Source organism: Artemia franciscana, chromosome 18, assembly GCF_032884065.1.
Source record: "Artemia franciscana chromosome 18, ASM3288406v1, whole genome shotgun sequence".
NCBI lineage: Eukaryota > Metazoa > Arthropoda > Branchiopoda > Anostraca > Artemiidae > Artemia > Artemia franciscana.
Genome location: NC_088880.1, coordinates 20,034,761 through 20,055,179, shown reverse-complemented (window position 1 = coordinate 20,055,179; position 20,419 = coordinate 20,034,761). Strand labels below are relative to the sequence as shown.

The following is a 20,419-nucleotide window of genomic DNA, read 5'->3' as shown; positions in this document are numbered from 1 at the left end:
AACTAAACAGGGTAAGATCCATGGGATCTATTTAAATGGGGTTCAAGGTGCAAAAGCGTTTATTTAAATAGGGTTGACTTGTAATGGGACAACAAATAAGGTAAATTGACTTTGTAGAAAATGGTGTCTTTGATTAGTTTTGGGAGGCACTGAGTTTGAGGCAAAGGTCAAAATCAAGCAGCCAACTTAAAAAACAGTAAAAAAAAAAAATTTAATTTAACCTAAAATCTGAACCATTTATTTAAAAAAAATCTGTGTAGCTCTTTATCAAAAGACTTAGCCCAAAATTCAATTGTCATAATATATAAAGTCACCCAGTTCTGATTTTTATGTTTATTTAGTTTTCCATAAAAAGTTAAAATCAATTTTAGCACCAAAGAAATAATTTTATAGCACCTATAGCAAATTTCACATTACCTCTCACCAAATCAGCTGAATAGTTATGAGAAAAGCATGCAATATTTTAACTTCTAATGTTCAGCTTACTTGTGGTGTACTTTTAAAAGAAATAGGAACATTCTAGGAAGGAGATAAGTTCATATTTATAATTGTTTTAAGGTAAATTTGATAATTTTTGGTAATTGTTTTCTAACAAGCAAGAAGAGATCACTTTTATGGATCAAAATTAAAACTGCAAAGGAGGCAATTAGCATATTTAAAAAAAGCACAAAAAGATGCATCAAGTGGTGTGTTCATACTCTACCTAACTAAGTAATGGAAAAAAGTCCAAATTTACCCAGTAAGATTAATTTTTAAGACTAGGGGACCATTTGAAGGAAACTCTACAAAATTCAGAAAATTACTTTTAAAAAATTGTAAACTCTTACTTGTGTAGTTATTAAGATGATCAATATGAATGTATTTATGATTGTTCAAAAGTAGTTTTAATGATTCAAAGTAGTGATAGCCTAGCAGTAGTTTTGTTAATTCAAAGTAGTTGTCAGAATTTTAAGGGCTTCCTTCAAATGGTCCTCTGGTCTTAACAATTAACCTTGCTGCCATCTTAATAAAACTTTGCCAAAAATACCTTTACTGACATCTTGACATAAAAAAGTTAGCAAATTTTATTGAGAATTGTGTCTCTTCACAATTTCAGGAAGTTCTGCTTTTTTTCTTATTAGCAAGTACGGCAATTATTCAAAAGCCAATTTTTATGTCTAAATATTTTACCTTTATATCATAAGGTAAAAACTACAGACAAGGTAATAAATTAGGTATAAGCCTAGGAGACAAGCCATACATAAGGAAAAGTGTTAAGAAAACCTTTCTCACTTCATAATATGCAGAATAATCCTAGTTAATACATTTTGAAGGGGAGAACCTTTCTCTTTATTTCTTTCCTTGTATTTTCAGTTCTTCTATCACATTTCTAAATATTTGTGTCTATTCTCTATGTCTTGAAAAGCATTTATAAACAAACTCCCAAATGCCATCTAAACAAAACTAACCTAATTTATCACTATTCTTATATTTAAATTTTTTGTTAGAAATAATTAGATGGCACTGACAGTGTTTATATGAATATTTGAAAACAAAAATGTAGTCAAATCCATATTTATTTTTCAGATATTTGCAAAAAAAATGTAGTGAAATAAGTGAAGGTAAAATTCTAGTTGATTGACTTTTGGCTATCTTGGAAAGGGGTTAGGTTAGAAAAATGAAAATTTCAAGGATGGGTCTAAAGGCTTAAGTATGTCCCAAGAAGGTATTTTGAAGTACCTTTCACCACTCCTTCTCTCTCTAGAGGGCCCTGAAATTTGCCTACATGACAGGTCTATACCTACTGAAATTTTGACAAAACAACATTTTACCTTAATTTTCAGTTACCAGTTGCCTTTTCTCTGCATTTAGTTCTGAAAATGCAATTCCTGCTATTTGAGCAATATTCTGAGCCATATCAATGTTTTTTTCTTCAAAATTTAGGAAATGTATTTACATATCTTTAAAATCTTATAAATAGGGACTGAGCAAAGACCTTAAAAACTCTGAGCAAAGACCTTAAAGACTCTTAAAAATGACCTAAATGTGGGGTATAAAAAGGCTTAAAACATTGGTCTCAAACTTTATAACATTAGACCCAAACTTACCATTTCATTATAAATCCATTTTTTAATGTTATATTATCCACAAGTACTGATTTTCCACAATTAAATTGGATAAATAAATTTTATCAATGTAATGGTGTTTTTGTCTTCCTTGTCACCATCAATTAAAGCATGTGTTTTTGGTCATTTTTACAAAATAATAGGGTATTTGAAATCACAAATCTGTAATAGTTTAGAAACAAATTTGGGCTATATATTTGCACATCAGGGGGGTTGGGGTATAGCATAGCACATATTAAATACATAAACTAGCCATTGCTGTATTTAATAGAGTTAAATTTATAGCAAATGGTATAACTGGCATTTGTAATAGCCGGCTTTCATATTTTTGACCAAAAATAGCCTACCTGCTTTTATTTAAAATTTAAAAGGCCAAAATGTGCTCAAATATGAATTTCCGGTAGAAGCAATTATTATATTTGTAAAGACCATAAAAAAGGGCATTGAGTGGTATATTCACTTTATACAAAAGCCAGTAATTCTGTTTGCTATAAATTAACCAAGTTATGAAGCTGGAAACAGTTTTTTGTACTTTATTCAAGCAGAAGATCTATTTTGCAAGATTTCGCTTTGATAACATACATATTTTTAAAGGTTATCAAAGGTCAGGACCCTCTAGAGGGAGAGAGAGTAGAGTTAAGTACTTCAAAATACCTTCCCAGGACATACTTTAGCCTGTAGACTCATCCCTGAAAGTTTCATATTCCTAGCCTAACCCCTTTCCAAGATAAAAAGAAGTGACTAAGCTAGAATTTTACTCTAGTGAAGATAAAGGTTCTCCCCCAGCAAATTGTGTTAACTAAGACTATCATGAAGCAAGAATTGTTTTTTTTTTTTAACATGTTTCCTTATGTATGGCTGGTCTCCTAGGATTATACCTAAGTTATTAACTTGTCTGTAGATTATACTTTATACCATAAACAGACCCATGAGCCTAGGGGTATTCTAGGTTTATACCATAAATTACATTTCAGCACCTATTGAGGGCTTAAAACATAATTCTACTTAAAGTAATTACTTATGATTTTGTATAAAAGTTTTGGTATCATTTTAGGGTTCTTTCAAATGTTTTCCTGGTCTTAAAAGTACAATTTAATGGTTTAATATTCACAAAAATTAACAACCTTTCCAATCATTTTTCAAAATTTATTTCTCTTTCTTCTTAAGGCCTTTTTTCGCGTCAACCAGCTGGTTTAACCAATGACAGCTTTGGTTTAACCAGCTTGTATGTTTAACGCAAAAACGGAAAAAAATTACATATGGTTGAGCTCAAACAAAACTGGTTCGCGAAAACACTCTTTTTACTTGTCGGTTTGGGCAAAAAATTTCAAACATAAAACATCCGTATAGATTGTTAAGAGTGTCATTCTATTATAATTAAATGATTTAGCACTGGCTTAATTTCCTCCGGATTTGACATATTTCACATTAGTTTGAGGTCAGAGAGAATTGAAAAATGATCTAGCATACTCTCTGGTATATTTGAAGAGATAGGAAGGGTCTGAATTAGTGGAATCTTTGATTAAATTGTTCAGGTAATATAATGGAAAATGTTGTATTCATACTGTAAAAGCAAAATTATCTAAAAGTCCTAAATGATAAGACTTTAGCTTTGTTGAGCTACCCTAAACAGAGGATAAAATTCTAGTTTGACTTCTTTTTGTTTTGATTTGGAATTCTACTAGCCTACCAGGCTATAGATTAAGTTTCCAGTCAAATTCCAGTTTAGCTACTTTTTGCTATCTTTGAATGGGTTATGTTAGGTGAATGAAACTTTCAGTGATTAATCCATAGCTAAAAACATACTCTGAGAAGCTATTGCTAAGCTTATGTGATAACCCTCTTCTGTTTTTAAATCTGGGAATTTTGCGTACTGGACTGGTCTGTAACTATTAAAATTTTGGTGAAACAACATCTTACCTTAATTTTCAGCAAGCAGTTTCTGTTTCTCTGGTTTTAGCTCTGAAAATGCAATTCTTGTTATTTGAGTAGAATTTTAAGCCATATCAGTGTTTTGTATTTAAATATAGGGAAATGTATATCCTGAAAGTTTCCAAATCTTGGAAACTTCATAAATTGAAATTGAGCAAAGTTATGACACTAAAAATGCTTTTTTCTTGTCATTTAAGTAGAAGATTTATTTTGCAAGGGTTTCACTTTTATAACACAAGCATTTTTAAGGGTGTGGACCAAATATTGAGATTTCCAACTGTCATTATCACTAACCAGCAATTCTACAGGATTTAATCCTTATTTCATTAGACAATGTGATTTAAGGTAATTTAAGGCAAACATTTTTAAGAGAGAGAAAGAGTAGAGTTAGATGCTCCAAAATACTTTTCCATGATATAGTTTAGTCTCTAGACCCATCCCTAAAAGTTTCATTTTCCTAACCTAAACCTTTTTCAAGATAATACAAATTTATCTAAACTAGAATTTTACCAAACAGAAGTTTAACCTAATAATTTGTAATAACATATTATTCAGGCTAGCCTTTGCAATCCCTACAAATTTTGACTCTTCACAATAAAGCACTATTACAGGCTTAGCCTAACAAAAGAAAATAGCAAACTGCTTAATCTGAATAAAAAAAATCCAAAAGGCTTTATATTTCTTCAATACAAAATATATATTAATTTTTGTTTTCAGTAGAATACTAGTTAAGTATAAACCGGCAAATGTTTAAGAATTTTTTGAGGGGGGACAGCTGCCTAAAATTAACAAAATATTTCTGATAAGCACAAAAATATAACAAATTAAGCTAAACTAGGAAAATATTTTTTTTCTCACTGAACAGTTACCATAACACATAATGTGTTGTAAGATTTTTGCAGTACTTGTGCATTATAGCCACCACATTCAAGTTTTATTGAGAAGATTAGTTTGGCTAATGTTAATGATATAAAATAAAATATGATGAATATATAAAACTTTATCAACAAAATTATGAAAACTACAACAAAGAATCCTGGAATTTGTAAATCAGCATCATATCTAAATATACTGTATCTTACATTGTTATAGATTGTTTTAATGCCCTACTGTACAGGGGTAAATATTTAAATTATGTATCATAGGCAATTATCTGAAGAGTAATCTATTAGAAGTCTCCTGAGCTAACTAGGGAAGTTTTTTCTTTCTTTTTTACTTGCTTTAGCCTGTATCCAGTTCCTGATTGCCATATAAATTCCATATTCATAGTTAAATAACATAAGCCTTTGTATATAGACTATACCTTGTTGCTAATTTTTCTGGGCATAGAATGTTTGATTTGTTAAAGCCCTAGAGAAGGACCTGAAGAGAAAGAAACATAATAAAAAAAAATTCATGCTTCTTAATTTTTAGAATAATAGCTGGTAACACATTTTACATTCAACTTTGCTCTACTTTACCCCTCAATCCTCCCAATATAAAAATGTATTGTTGAAATTTCCTATTTTCCATTTGTTTTGTCAATCTGTCTCTCTAACTTCATCCCATGTAGCTGTAAATTAAACAAATGTGACAAACAATAACTAGAAAAACAGGTGACAGGAGGTTAAATGCATTGAAAATATGAAATTTGAGCCATATTTCTGCACATTGGGAGGGGGATTGAGATAAAGCATAGCCTAACTTAATGCTTTTCTCTTGCTATGTAGGGTAATTGGAAGGTCACTTGTATATCATGCTGTCCTTTTCAGTTTTAGTTGGATAGAAAAAATCCAAAGAAAGTCCCCTTTGAAAAGATAGGAGCCACAAAGTGAGATTGTATTTGTCAAAGCTTGGAGGTTTGTCCCTTCTGTCTGTTTAAACAAAACAGAATCTTAATTGAAGCTTTGTTCATTTCTATCTTAAGGGTGCACAACAATTATGATATAAGGCACTTTTCTTTATTCAATTGTCTTCTTTGTTGTCTAAAAGACTTTTTTTTAATCTAGATGTTTCATAAATTGCTCATTTTTACCAGAAGTTCATTTGACCTACTTTGAAATCCATGGTCTTAAGATTACATTTGAGTTTGTTAAAGCTAGGAGACATAGACCTTGTGTTTGTTTAAAGAAAGTGAATAAACATTAGTAATTTGTATTGCACTAAAGCCCTAGGGCCATCACAATTCCAAACAAAAAAGAAACTTCACTTTAGAATATTCAACATTGTCTAACATAACAGAAACAAAGAAAAAAAAATTACAAAATTTTACTTCTGCACTCTACTGTCAACATGAGAAATTGTCCAAAATTTTAAAATCTTGCAAAACATTCATCCCTCATCACATTCACCAGCCATCTCTCATCAAACCTACACTTCATTTCTCATCTCACTCAATCCTACAAATGCATCAAATGACCCACTCTCTCATTAGTGCTTCCATAGATATGGTCAAAGTAAGAGCCATCTTGCTTACATTTTACTATATCTAGAAGTTTTCTGTAGCTAAGTCAGTACTTAAATATTTCATACACCTTTGTAAACAACCTTAAGATGGTAAAATAGGTTGGATTATCCAGATTTTTAGTTACCACAATATATTTCAATCATTATTGTAATATAAAGGGCAGCCAATAGTAAAGGACCTGAATAAATATTTTAAGGTAATGAAAAAGGTTTATTACTCAAAAACTTGATAAAACTAAAAGGGAATTCTTAATGATTGATTACTTTAAAATATCTACATTATACACAACAATAAACCTTTGCTATAAAGGGAAAGTCAGTAAGGCCCAAAAACTATTCAATACTAATTGTGCTTTGAGACAGTTTGCTGAATGTCTAAATGATTTTAGATAGTAATGAAGATAAAATGTGGGCAAACTCAACACCAATATTCAAGTAAGTAAGTATGGCAGCACTGACACATCAAGGTCTAAACTGGCAGTGCTAATTTCCACTTTGTGACCCTTTGGCCAAGAATTGCAATTAAGGGCTGGGGGCCAGAAATCTTGTGCTTTTGTACACCCTCCCTGCTTACCTTTTGCATATTTCTCCATTTGCCTATTTAGAGCTGGTTTAGATCTGTCTAACATCACTGACCCCCATTTAAAACAAATAAACAGGCAATACTAGGAATCAAACCTGTACCCCATGGACAAAGGATTTCTTACTAAGAGTGCTTTCCACTTAGCCAAGAACATTATTATGACCAGAGTAGAACAACTATTAAAAAAAAAAATTGAAAAAAAAACAAGATGGATTTACAGCCATTTTCACTAATCTTCAATACACATTGTATTTTACTTAGACAAGTTATTGTAAGGCAGGTGTCAACAAAGCTCCAGTAGGGATTGCTTTACTTAAGATGCAAACTAGCATGGTGAATACTTAGCTGGTAAAAACCAAATACACTAGCAATGCCAGGAATTAAACCTGTACCCCTTGGACAAAGGATCCCCAAACCAGAGTGCCAACAGCTTAGCAAGGAACACAAATGTGACCAGAGAACTATTATTTGAAAAAAGAAATATTGAAAAAAACTCAATTCATGGTTGTTGCCATTTTCTCTACTGTCCCATAAACAATATATTTTATTTAGACAAATTAATTTTAAGACAGGTATCAACAAAGCTCCATCAGGGATTGTATTTACTTAAGATACAACAAGCAATGTGATTGCATAGCTTTGTGATATTCTAGTCTTAAATAATGATAAAAAAGCAAATTTACATTTGCTATTTATTTTCCAAACCATTTTAAGCAAAACCATTTGCAACAGCAATACGCCCATGGTTAGATTAGTGTCTATCCAAAATGCTTTACAACAGAAGGGACACATTTCTTGCAAATCAAATACTCAGCTTTAATGCTATTCTGTGTCATCTCTAAAAAATTAAACTGTATCAGGTGTATTTTGATATAAGATACTTCTAAGACTTGTGTTTCACAGCTTTCCTCAATCCACTTTATAAGGTTCTAAGATATGCAAAGACATTTCCTAAATTTTGAAAAAAAATATTGATATGGCTTAAAATGCTACTCAAATAAAAGGAATTGCATTTTAAGAGCTAAAGCCAGAGTAAAAGAAACTGATAATTAAAAATTAAGGTAAATCTTGTTTTGTCAAAATTTCAATAGTATAGGTATAGACCTTTTGAGTAAGCAATTATCTAAGACTTAGAAATCAGAAAAGGGTTGACATAGAAGCCTGGCAGTACCTTTCCAGAGTGTTTTTGACCCTGGATTAATTACTTACTGGATTATTAATTACGAGTTTCATTCTTGTAACCTATTCCCTTTCCAAGATAATGAAAATTAGCTAAACTAAAATTTTACGTATTTTTTGCTTTGGATTCATTACTGAAAGTTCTATTTTCCTGACTTAACCCATTTCTAAGATAGCAAACAGTAGCCAAACTAGAGTTTGACCTGAAAATTTATCCATGGCCCTATAGGGTAAGGCTGAAATGTAAAGAGTTCTGACAAAGATGCAACACATCTTGAAGCATCCAGTAAGAATAGTAATTGGATTAACAATGCTTTATAACCACTAGGGTCTTGCTTCATCAAGGTTTTATCTCTGAAGCCAAATTACCAAGCTAAGGTCAAGCCTAGGGCATCAAAAGGATGAAACAAAGATTTCCAAGTATCTACATAAGTTTTCAAAAGCATATTCAAACTCTTGACTTCCTGTCTTAAGGCCTATGTGAATCAAATTGCAGGATATAACCCAACATTTATCCAAATAGCCCTAATACGAAAAAAACAAAATTAAACCTTACTTTTGCGTGGCTAGAATTCTATTTGTCAGCTTATAATTCTTATTCTATATAGACTTATTTATAGCCTACGAATTCTTCTTTTCGAAATCTACGCCTGAAAAGGTCAACCAACAATTATGAATGGTAGAAACCTACGGTTAAAAACAATGACAGTTCTGGTTAAATTAGAGTTCAACCAGTCAATTGTTTCACGCAAAATCACTTTTCATGACAACCTGGTTTGTCACTGTTTCACGCAAAAACAGCGGTTGAGCTCAACCACACCGAGTGGTTGAGCTCAAACAGTCTCTTTGGTTGACGCGAAAAAAGGCCTTTAATTTCTTTTACTTGTCCGGTTACTTATGCGGCTAATCTAAACGTTTTATAGGCCTTTTTTCGCGTCAACCAAAGAGACTGTTTGAGCTCAACCACTCGGTGTGGTTGAGCTCAACCGCTGTTTTTGCGTGAAACAGTGACAAACCAGGTTGTCATGAAAAGTGATTTTGCGTGAAACAATTGACTGGTTGAACTCTAATTTAACCAGAACTGTCATTGTTTTTAACCGTAGGGTTCTACCATTCATAATTGTTGGTTGACCTTTTCAGGCGTAGATTTCGAAAAGAAGAATTCGTAGGCTATAAATAAGTCTATATAAAATAAGAATTATAAGCTGACAAATAGAATTCTAGCCACGCAAAAGTAAGGTTTAATTTTGTTATTTTTCGTATTAGGGCTATTTGGATAAATGTTGGGTTATATCCTGCAATTTGATTCACATAGGCCTTAATACAGGAAGTCAAGAGTTTGAATATGCTTTTGAAAACTTATGTAGATACTTGGAAATCTTTGTTTCATCCTTTTGATGCCCTAGACTTGACCTTAGCTTGGTAATTTGGCTTCAGAGATAAAACCTTGATGAAGCAAGACCCTAGTGGTTATAAAGCATTGTTAATCCAATTACTATTCTTACTAGATGCTTCAAGATATGTTGCATCTTTGTCAGAACTCTTTACATTTCAGCCTTACCCTATAGGGCCATGGATAAATTTTCAGGTCAAACTCTAGTTTGGCTACTGTTTGCTATCTTAGAAATGGGTTAAGTCAGGAAAATAGAACTTCCAGTAATGAATCCAAAGCAAAAAATACGTAAAATTCTAGTTTAGCTAATTTTCATTATCTTGGAAAGGGAATAGGTTACAAGAATGAAACTCAGTAATTAATCCAGGGTCAAAAACACTCTGGGAAGGTACTGCCAGGCTTCTATGTCAACCCTTTTCTGATTTCTAAGTCTTAGATAATTGCTTACTTAAAAGGTCTATACCTATACTATTGAAATTTTGACAAAACAAGATTTACCTTAATTTTTAATTATCAGTTTCTTTTACTCTGGCTTTAGCTCTTAAAATGCAATTCCTTTTATTTGAGTAGCATTTTAAGCCATATCAATATTTTTTTTTTCAAAATTTAGGAAATGTCTGCATATCTTTAAAACCTTATAAAGTGGATTGAGGAAAGCTGTGAAACAGTTTCTTTGTACTCCATGTAAGCAGACTTTCCCAGAACATACTTTAGCCTTTAGACCCATCCCTGAAAGTTTTTTTTTTCAATCTCACCCCCTGGTGCTCTTTTACACATTGTATAAATTGTGAAGAAATGCCTGCCCCCTTGCTAAAAGTCTTAGAAGTATCTTATATCAAAATACACCTGATACAGTTTAATTTTTTAGAGATGACACAGAATAGCATTAAAGCTGAGTATTTGCTTTGCAAGAAATGTGTCCCTTGTGTTGTAAAGCATTTTGGATAGACACTAATCTAACCATGGACATATTGCTGTTGCAAATGGTTTTGCTTAAAATGGTTTGGAAAACAAATAGCAAATGTAAATTTGCTTTTTTATCATTATTTAAGACTAGAATATCACAAAGCTATGCAATCACATTGCTTGTTGTATCTTAAGTAAATACAATCCCTGATGGAGTTTTGTTGATACCTGTCTTAAAATTAATTTGTCTAAATAAAATATATTGTTTATGGGACAGTAGAGAAAAGCAACAACCATGAATTGAGTTTTTTTCAATATTTCTTTTTTCAAATAATAGTTCTCTGGTCACATTTGTGTTCCTTGCTAAGTTGTTGGCACTCTGGTTTGGGAATCCTTTGTCCAAGGGGTACAGGTTTAATTCCTGGCATTGCTAGTGTATTTGGTTTTTACCAGCTAAGTATTCACCATGCTAGTTTGCATCTTAAGTAAAGCAATCCCTGCTGGAGCTTTGTTGACACCTGCCTTACAATAACTTGTCTAAGTAAAATACAATGTGTATTGAAGATTAGTGAAAATGGCTGTAAATCCATCTTGTTTTTTTTCAATATTTTTTTTTAATAGTTGTTCTACTCTGGTTGTAATAATGTTCTTGGCTAAGTGGAAAGCACTCTTAGTAAGAAATCCTTTGTCCATGGGGTACAGGTTTGATTCCTAGTATTGCCTGTTTATTTGTTTTAAATGGGGGTCAGTGATGTTAGACAGATCTAAACCAGCTCTAAATAGGCAAATGGAGAAATATGCAAAAGGTAAGCAGGGAGGGTGTACAAAAGCACAAGATTTCTGGCCCCCAGCCCTTAATTGCAATTCTTGGCCAAAGGGTCACAAAGTGGAAATTAGCACTGCCAGTTTAGACCTTGATGTGTCAGTGCTGCCATACTTACTTACTTGCATATTGGTGTTGAGTTTGACCACATTTTATCTTCATTACTATCTAAAATCATTTAGACATTCAGCAAACTGTCTCAAACCACAATTAGTATTGAATAGTTTTTGGGCCTTACTGACTTTCCCTTTATAGCAAAGGTTTATTGTTGTGTATAATGTAGATATTTTAAAGTAATCAATCATTAAAAAGTCCCTTTTAGTTTTATCAAGTTTTTGAGTAATAAACCTTTTTAATTACCTTAAAATATTTATTCAGGTCCTTTACTATTGGCTGCCCTTTATATTACAATAATGATTGAAATATATTGTGGCAACTAAAAATTTGGATAATCCAACCTATTTTACCATCTTAAGGTTGTTTACAAAGGTGTATGAAATATTTAAGTACTGACTTAGCTACAGAAAACCTCTAGATATAATAAAATGTAAGCAAGATGGCTCTTACTTTGACCATGTCTATGGAAGCACTAATGAGAGAGTGGGTTATTTGATGCATTTGTAGGATTGATTGAGATGAGAAATGAAGTGTAGGCTTGATGAGAGATGGCTGGTGAATGTGATGAGGGATGAATGTTTTGCAAGATTTTAAAATTTTGGACAATGTCTCATGTTGACAGTAGAGTGCAGAAGTAAAATTTGGTAATTTTTTTTCTTTGTTTCTGTTATGTTAGACAATATTGAATATTCTAAAGTGAAGTTTCTTTTTTGTTTGGAATTGTGATGGCCCTAGGGCTTTAGTGCAATACAAATTACTAATGTTTATTCACTTTCTTTAAACAAACACAAGGTCTATGTCTCCTAGCTTTAACAAAGTCAAATGTAATTTTAAGACCAGGGATTTCAAAGTAGGTCAAATGAACTTCTGGTAAAAATGAGCAATTTATGAAACATCTAGATTAAAAAAAAAGTCTTTTAGACAACAAAGAAGACAATTGAATAAAGAAAAGTACCTTATATCATAATTGTTGTGCACCCTTAAGATAGAAATGAACAAAGCTTCAATTAAGATTCTGTTTTGTTTAAACAGACAGAAGGGACAAACCTCCAAGCTTTGACAAATACAATCTCACTTTGTGGCTCCTATCTTTTCAAAGGGGACTTTCTTTGGATTTTTTCTATCCAACTAAAACTGAAAAGGACAGCATGATATACAAGTGACTTTCCAATTACCCTACATAGCAAGAGAAAATCATTAAGTTAGGCTATGCTTTATCTGAATCCCCCTCCCAATGTGCAGAAATATGGCTCAAATTTCATATTTTCAATGCATTTAACCTCCTGTCACCTGTTTTTCTAGTTATTGTTTGTCACATTTGTTTAATTTACAGCTACATGGGATGAAGTTAGAGAGACAGATTGACAAAACAAATGGAAAATAGGAAATTTCAGCAATACATTTTTATATTGGGAGGATTGAGGGGTAAAGTAGAGCAAAGTTGAATATAAAATGTGTTACCAGCTATTATTCTAAAAATTATGAAGCATGATTTTTTTTTTTTTTTATTATGTTTCTTTCTCTTCAGGTCCTTCTCTAGGGCTTTACCAAATCAAACATTCTATGCCCAGAAAAATTAGCAACAAGGTATAGTCTATATACAAAGGCTTATGTTATTTAACTATGAATATGGAATTTATATGGCAATCAGGAACTGGATACAGGCTAAAGCAAGTAAAAAAGAAAGAAAAAACTTCCCTAGTTAGCTCAGGAGACTTTTAATAGATTACTCTTCAGATAATTGCCTATGATACATAATTTAAATATTTACCCCTGTACAGTAGGGCGTTAAAACAATCTATCACAATGTAAGATACAGTATATTTAGATATGATGCTGATTTACAAATTCCAGGATTCTTTGTTGTAGTTTTCATAATTTTGTTGATAAAGTTTTATATATTCATCATATTTTATTTTATGTCATTAACATTAGCCAAACTAAACTTCTCAATAGAACTTGAATGTGGTGGCTATAATGCACAAGTACTGCAAAAATCTTACAACACATTATGTGTTATGGTAACTGTTCAGTGAGAAAAAAACTATTTGCCTAGTTTAGCTTAATTTGTTATATTTTTGTGCTTATCAGAAATATTTTGTTAATTTTAGGCAGCTGTCCCCCCTCAAAAAATTCTTAAACATTTGCTGGTTTATACTTAACTAGTATTCTACTGAAAACAAAAATTAATATATATTTTGTATTGAAGAAATATAAAGTCCTTTGGATTTTTTTTTATTAAGATTAAGCAGTTTGCTACTTTCTTTTGTTAGGCTAAGCCTGTAATAGGGCTTTATTGTGAAGAGCCAAAATTTGTAGGGATTGCAAAGGCTAGCCTGAACAATATGTTATTACAAATTATTAGGTTAAACTTCTGTTTGGTAAAATTCTATTTTAGATAAATTTGTATTATCTTGAAAAAGGTTTAGGTTAGGAAAATGAGGAAACTTTCAGGATATACATTTCCCTATATTTAAATACAAAACACTGATATGGCTTAAAATTCTACTCAAATAACAAGAATTGCATTTTCAGAGCTAAAACCAGAGAAACAGAAACTGCTAGCTGAAAATTAAGGTAAGATGTTGTTTTACCAAAATTTTAATAGTTACAGACCAGTCCAATACGCAAAAATCCAAGATTTAAAAACAGAAGAGGGTTATCACATAAGCTTAGCAATAGCTTCTCAGAGTATGTTTTTAGCTATGGATTAATCACTGAAAGTTTCATTCACCTAACATAACCCCAATCAAAGATAGCAAAAAGTAGCTAAACTGGAATTTGACTGGAAATTTAATCTATAGCCTGGTAAGCTAGTAGAATTCCAAATCAAAACAAAAAGAAGTCAAACTAGAATTTTATCCTCTGTTTAGGGTAGCTCAACAAAGCTAAAGTCTTATCATTTAGGACTTTTTTATAGATAATTTTGCTTTTACAGTATGAATACAACATTTTCCAATATATTACCTGAACAATTTAACCCAAGATTCCACTAATTCTGACCCTTCCTATCTCTTCAAATATACCAGAGAGTATGCTAGATCATTTTTCAATTCTCTCTGACCTCAAACTAATGTGAAATATGTCAAATCCGGAGGAAATTAAGCCAGTGCTAAATCATTTAATTATAATAGAATGACACTCTTAACATTCCATTTCACTAACACTATACGGATGTTTTATGTTTGAAATTTTTTGCCCAAACCGACAAGTAAAAAGTGTTTTCGCGAACCAGTTTTGTTTGAGCTCAACCATATGTAATTTTTTCCGTTTTTGCGTTAAACATACAAGCTGGTTAAACCAAAGCTGTCATTGGTTAAACCAGCTGGTTGACGCGAAAAAAGGCCTTTTATGAGACGCATGTGACGTCAGAGATTAGTCGGTATCCCCTCGAACGCTCAGGATTACTTGTCCGTGGGCTTGCACTTTCTAACCCCCCCAAAAAAAAGATTATCGAGGACAATTGACGTTAGTCTCGTATATTTTTTGAAATGGGACGAACATGTGCATGTGATCACCCTGAGATGGGTTTTGTAGATAAGCTATGTTTATAGTGGAGTAAATATGATTAATATTTATAAGTAACCCTATCAAGTCCCTTGGGAAGAGGTTGGGATTCAAGTTCAATTTGTTATCGAAGTTGTCTATTCAGTATGAAAGTTCAGTTCAGAAATTTCAGATGGAAACTACTGAAAAAACTTACTAAAATATATGCAGAGAGAAAAAAAAATACTGTTTTATTGAAGATTACTTCAGATTTAGGAGATTGTAAGTAGCATGATCTTGTCTGTGCTTATAAAATATTAAGGTTTTCTAGAGAGCTAGGCCTAGCTTTCAAAGGCTAGTAGGCTAGGCTGTGATGCACACAATAAAGGTTTTTTATCAGTTAGAAAGGTGTGTTATTAGGAATAGAGCTTGGGAATGAGAGGGGGGCATAGAGGTTCCTATTACCATTGTTTCTTATTTAACCCTACATTTTCAATTTAAACAATCTCAATTTTAGATTTATTTTTTCCCTCTACTCATTACTTTTCTTAATCTCTCTCTAAGAGAACAAAAAGTAGCTTTTCTAACAGTTTAGGCTTTTTAAAATTTTCTGATTAAATCACTAATGGGACAGCTATGAAATAGCCTAGACATAGACCTACATTTAGAATTAGCCTAATTTAATCCTGAATCCTAATATAGACCTATCGTTTGTTTGTATCATCATTTGGTAAAATTCTAGTTGTGTGTCTTCTTGCAATTTCAGAAAGAGGTTGGGCTAGGAAAATGAAACTTTCAGGGATGGATCTAAAAGCTATAGTATATCCTGGGTAGGTATTTTAAAGGGTAAAATTCTACTTTACATAACCCAGGAAGATATTTTAAAGTACTGACCTCCACTCCTTCTCTCTCTAGAGGGCCCTGAAACTTGCCTACATGACAAGTCTATGCCTATTGTAATTTTGACAAAACAACATTTTACCTTAATTTTCAGTTACCAGTTGCTTTTTCTCTGCCTTTAGTTCTGAAAATGCAATCCCTGTTATTTGCATAGAATTCTGAGCCATATCAATGTTGTTTGTTTTTCAAAATTTAGGAAATGTATTTGCATATCTTTAAAACCTTATAAATTGGGATTAAGTAAAGTTGTGAAACTGAAAATTTTGTTGTACTTCATTCAAGCAGAAGATCTATTTTGCAAGTTTTCACTTTTATAACACACATATTTTGAAGGTCATCAAAGGTCAGGACCCTCTAGAGGGAGAGGGAGTGGCGGTAGGTACTTCAAAATACCTTCCCAGGACATACTTTAGCCTGTAGACCCATCCCTGAAAGTTTAATTTTCCTAACCTACCCCCTTTACTATATATATATATATAAATGTGTGAAATTTTTAAGCATGGGTCTACACACTAAAATATGTCCTGGGAAGGTATTTTGAAGCATGTATTGCCACTCTTTCCTCCTTTAGAGGGCAATGACCTTTGATGACTGAAAAATCTTTGTGCTATGAAAGTAAAAATGCAAAACAGATTTTAATGGGTACTTGTCAAGTAGGGAAATTTCTAAGACTTTGGAAATCAGAAGTGGGCTAACAGGGAAGCTTGGCAATACCTTCCCAAAGTATGTTTCTGGTCATGGATTCATTACTTAGAGTTTGATCTTCCTAACCTAACGTCTTTCCAAGATAGCAAAAAATAGCTAGAGTTTTACAAAGATCATTTTCAATACAATGAATATTTATGATATTTGGTTTGAGGATCAAGTTCTGATTATATGGGCATCTATTTGTCAGCAAGACCTTTCTAATAGGTCAGCTAGTTTGAAAATTTAATGTTGATCCTCTTCTTCTCTACTGATGGTCAATTATATATAGTGTAGCTCATGCATTCTTCATCTCTTACTACATATTACTCTTTTAAAACTTGAAAATACATTGGGGCAAATCTCCAGCATTTTTACTGGGGAGGGGTCCATATCTGGATAGTCAAGGGGTATGGGATATGTAAAAATAATTTCTCCTCATTATCAGGGGGCAACCATCCCCCCTCAAACAATGCCTCTTGAAATATATAATATAAGAGTACACTATATTTGAAAAAAGTTGAAGTCAAGTAAAGTACCTTTAGGAATGTTTTAGGTAAATATTTTATTATTTGTAATGTTGTTTTCAGAATTTTGTAGTGTTTTCTTTTAACTAGGGCTAACTGCAAACTAATACCAACCAGAACAAGAAAAAGAATTATTAATTATATTTCTTATGCCACTGCTGGATAGGTCAAACATATGGCTATTGTTATTATTTCTTGATGAATTTTTCTATTTTCTGATTACATCAATATCACTCGTTTGTGGATAAATTTGTTTGAAGAAAACTGTTATGTATAATCCTAAAGAGGGTTATAGCCTTATGTTGCTCAGTGGGGAGAAAACTTGTAAGGATAATTTTCTTTCAGCAGGGATATATTTTCTACAAGGGGGGGGGGGGTGTTTTTCCTAGGGGTAAATGCCTAGAACCCTTTGGCTCTGAATTCTAAACCTGTGACAAATTAGTGCATCAGTTTGGTAAAATTCTAGTTGAGTGGCTTCTTGCTATCTCAGAAAGGGTTAGGTTAGTTAGGTTAGGAAAATGAAACTTTCAGAGATGGGTCTACAGGCTAAAGTATGTCCCAGGAAGGTATTTTAAAGTATCCACCTCCACTCCTTCTCCCTCTAGAGAGCCCTGAAATTTGCCTACATGACAGGTCTGCACCTATTAAAATTTTGACAAAATAACATTTTACCTTAATTTTCAGTTGTCAGTTGCATTTTCTCTACCTTTAGTTCTGAAAATGCAATTCCTGTTATTTGAGTGAATTCTGAGCCATATCAATGTTTTTCCAAAATTTAGGAAGTGTATTTGCATATCTTTACTACTACTACTACTACTAATAACTCACTGCAACACCAAGCCGCCTGAGGCCAACACAGCTATGCATGCTCCTCCTCCAACCTAATCTATTTAAAGCCTCCCTCTTTACACCCTCCCAGGAAGTTCCCATTTCCTTTAAATCTTTATTTATGACATCCTCCCAACCCAGACAAGGACGACCTGCTTTCCGTGTAGCCCCAGACGGTTGGCCAAAAAGGACAATCTTTGGTAATCTGTCATCCTTTATCCGTAGAACGTGGCCTAGCCATCTCAACCTTTCTTTCATTATAGCCCCAGAAAGCGGGATTGAACCACACTTTTTGTACAACCTACTGTTTGAAATACAGTCAGTCAGCCGGGTACCCAAAACAATCCATAGGCAATTTCTCTGAAAAACTTTGCATATCTTTAAAACCTTATAAATTGGGATTGAGCAAAGTTGTGAAGCTGAAAACAATTTTGTTGTACTTCATTCAAGCAGAAGATCTATTTTGCAAGATTTCACTTTTATAACACACATATTTTTGAAGGTCATCAAAGGTCAGGGCCCTCTAGAAGGAGAGGAGTGGAGGTAGGTACTTCAAAATACCTTCCCAGGACATACTTTAGCTTGTAGACCCATCCCTGAAAGTTTCATTTTCCTAACCTAACCCCTTTCTGAGATAGCAAGAAGTCAATCAACTAGAATTTTACCCACCAGTTTTGTTGAAACAGCCACAATGGGTTGTCCTCATAATTCTCATTTCTTTTTTTTCTAGCATCTTTTGAAAGATGGCCAATGGCTGATGTTATCTCTTGGGGAGTAGATTTAAGTCTATATCCGATTTCAAATAAATTTTGTACAGATGAATTTAATCCAATTATGGTGATGGAGTTCAAGAAATATCTGCTGTTGAGAACCTGCTTTGGATGTATCATTTGGTAATTAGTTCAAAATTTGTTTTTGTTAAATTAGTCTGCTCTTGCTAGCATGGTTTTTCAAAAATACAAGTAAATATTTTAAATTCTTGTTTTCTCTTTTTGTATGCTTTTCTCCTTTTTAAATTTAGTGGTTGCTATTTTGAATATAATTTCTTTTTCTTTATGGCTATGGGTTATAAAATCATTTCCTGAAACAGTATAATTAATCTGTGTATAGCCTGAAGTTTTCTATAAATGTTTTGATGAATTTTATTTTCTTTATTTTGTATCTCTGTCTGTGAAACACTAATAAATACTATATATATATTACATTCTCTGTTGAATCTTAAGCAAGAAAATTAGGAATACTGCTAGAAATATTACTGAAAAGCTACATGTTAAATAGAGAGGAGAAAAGGCTTGTACAAGTATTTCCCAAGTGATAAATCAAGAAGGGATAGTCAATGAGATATGAGATATACATTTATTAAGAAACGAAAACAAACACTGTTCGCCATTCGCCTGCCAAGAAAGGCAATAAGCTTGTAAGGGCAAGCAAGGTTATCACCCTCAGCTAATTAAAACCACGTTCATATCACGCTACTCAATACAAAAGAAACTCAACTGATGAAGGAAGAAAGGAAAAAAAGAAAAAGATAAGAAGAAGACAAAAAAAAATCAGGGAAATGCCTTGAATAGAATGACAACCTGGAACGGGCCTTACATCAAAATTACAAACGAGATAGAAGAAACTTCTTTACCCCTGACTTGAAAGCCGGAACTCTAGGCACATTTTTCACACCCTCGGGCGAAATATTCCAAACATGGGACCATAATGGCAAATCACAAAAGATGCCCAAGTAGTACTCCTAAACTCATGAGTTAAGTTATCAGCCTTTCTTGTATTATGATCATGACTGAAAGTAAAAAGATTTTCAAAAGCAGGGGTGAGCAGGTGATTCAAATATTTATACAAGAAAATCGCAACTTGGTAGTCTCGAATTTGGGATACATCCATCAACTTATTCTTTTTAAAATGCTCATGAGCAGGAACCTCATCAGAATCATAGAATTCCGATAATAATTTTATTCTGAATTTTTTGTACTCTTTTGAAACATGTTACAAAATTACTTGCCCATATAGAGCATCCATAGCTAAAATATGGAGAAAACATAGAAAAATAAATCTTTTTTGGGACTAGATTTTTAATTCTTTGCAACACCCCTAGACCTCTGCTTAATTTTTCAGCTATAGCATTTGAATGGTTTTTCCACGACAGGTTTTCATCAATTAAAAACCCCAAATATTTTGTTGTTGCTACTCTTTTTATCACATTTCCTCGAGCCAGGATTTGATCATTGCCAACACTTGACGAAAGTCTAGAGAATATCATGAAAAAAGTTATAGAAAAGTTTAGGGTTAACAAATGTTGTTGAGAAAAAGTTAGAAATTCAGAGACAGCATTATGAATTTTATTATACAAAACATCTGGACTTGTTCCCACAGAAAAGAGCAAGGAGACAGGTAAATAAATTTTGAGAAAACGAGAAGCCTCATTCTTGGATGTGAGAATTTTGTCCCATTTTGGGGGGTTCGAGTCATATTTTTGTTGGATTTCGGACAAGCACAGTGAAACCT

At 32.6% G+C, this 20,419-nt stretch overlaps 2 protein-coding genes across 5 annotated transcripts in view; one reads left to right on the top strand and one right to left on the bottom strand.

Annotated features, from left to right (window-relative positions):
• Positions 1-3,271, bottom strand: part of LOC136038731 (alcohol dehydrogenase class-3-like) — a 74,463-nt gene extending 71,192 nt beyond the window's left edge. The window contains exon 1 of the mRNA XM_065722077.1: positions 3,230-3,271. Within this exon, the coding sequence (XP_065578149.1) occupies positions 3,230-3,241 (12 nt within the window). The 5' untranslated portion in view covers positions 3,242-3,271. The remainder of the gene's footprint in view (positions 1-3,229) is intronic.
• Positions 3,272-14,883: 11,612 nt separating this feature from the next.
• Positions 14,884-20,419, top strand: part of LOC136038729 (protein prune homolog 2-like) — a gene marked incomplete at its 3' end in the record, with an annotated part of 69,568 nt that continues 64,032 nt past the window's right edge. Inside the window, 2 exon segments of one of the 4 annotated variants that reach the window (XM_065722071.1) lie at positions 14,884-14,951; positions 18,639-18,801. In XM_065722071.1, the coding sequence (XP_065578143.1) occupies positions 18,790-18,801 (12 nt within the window). 4 annotated transcript variants of the gene reach the window in all.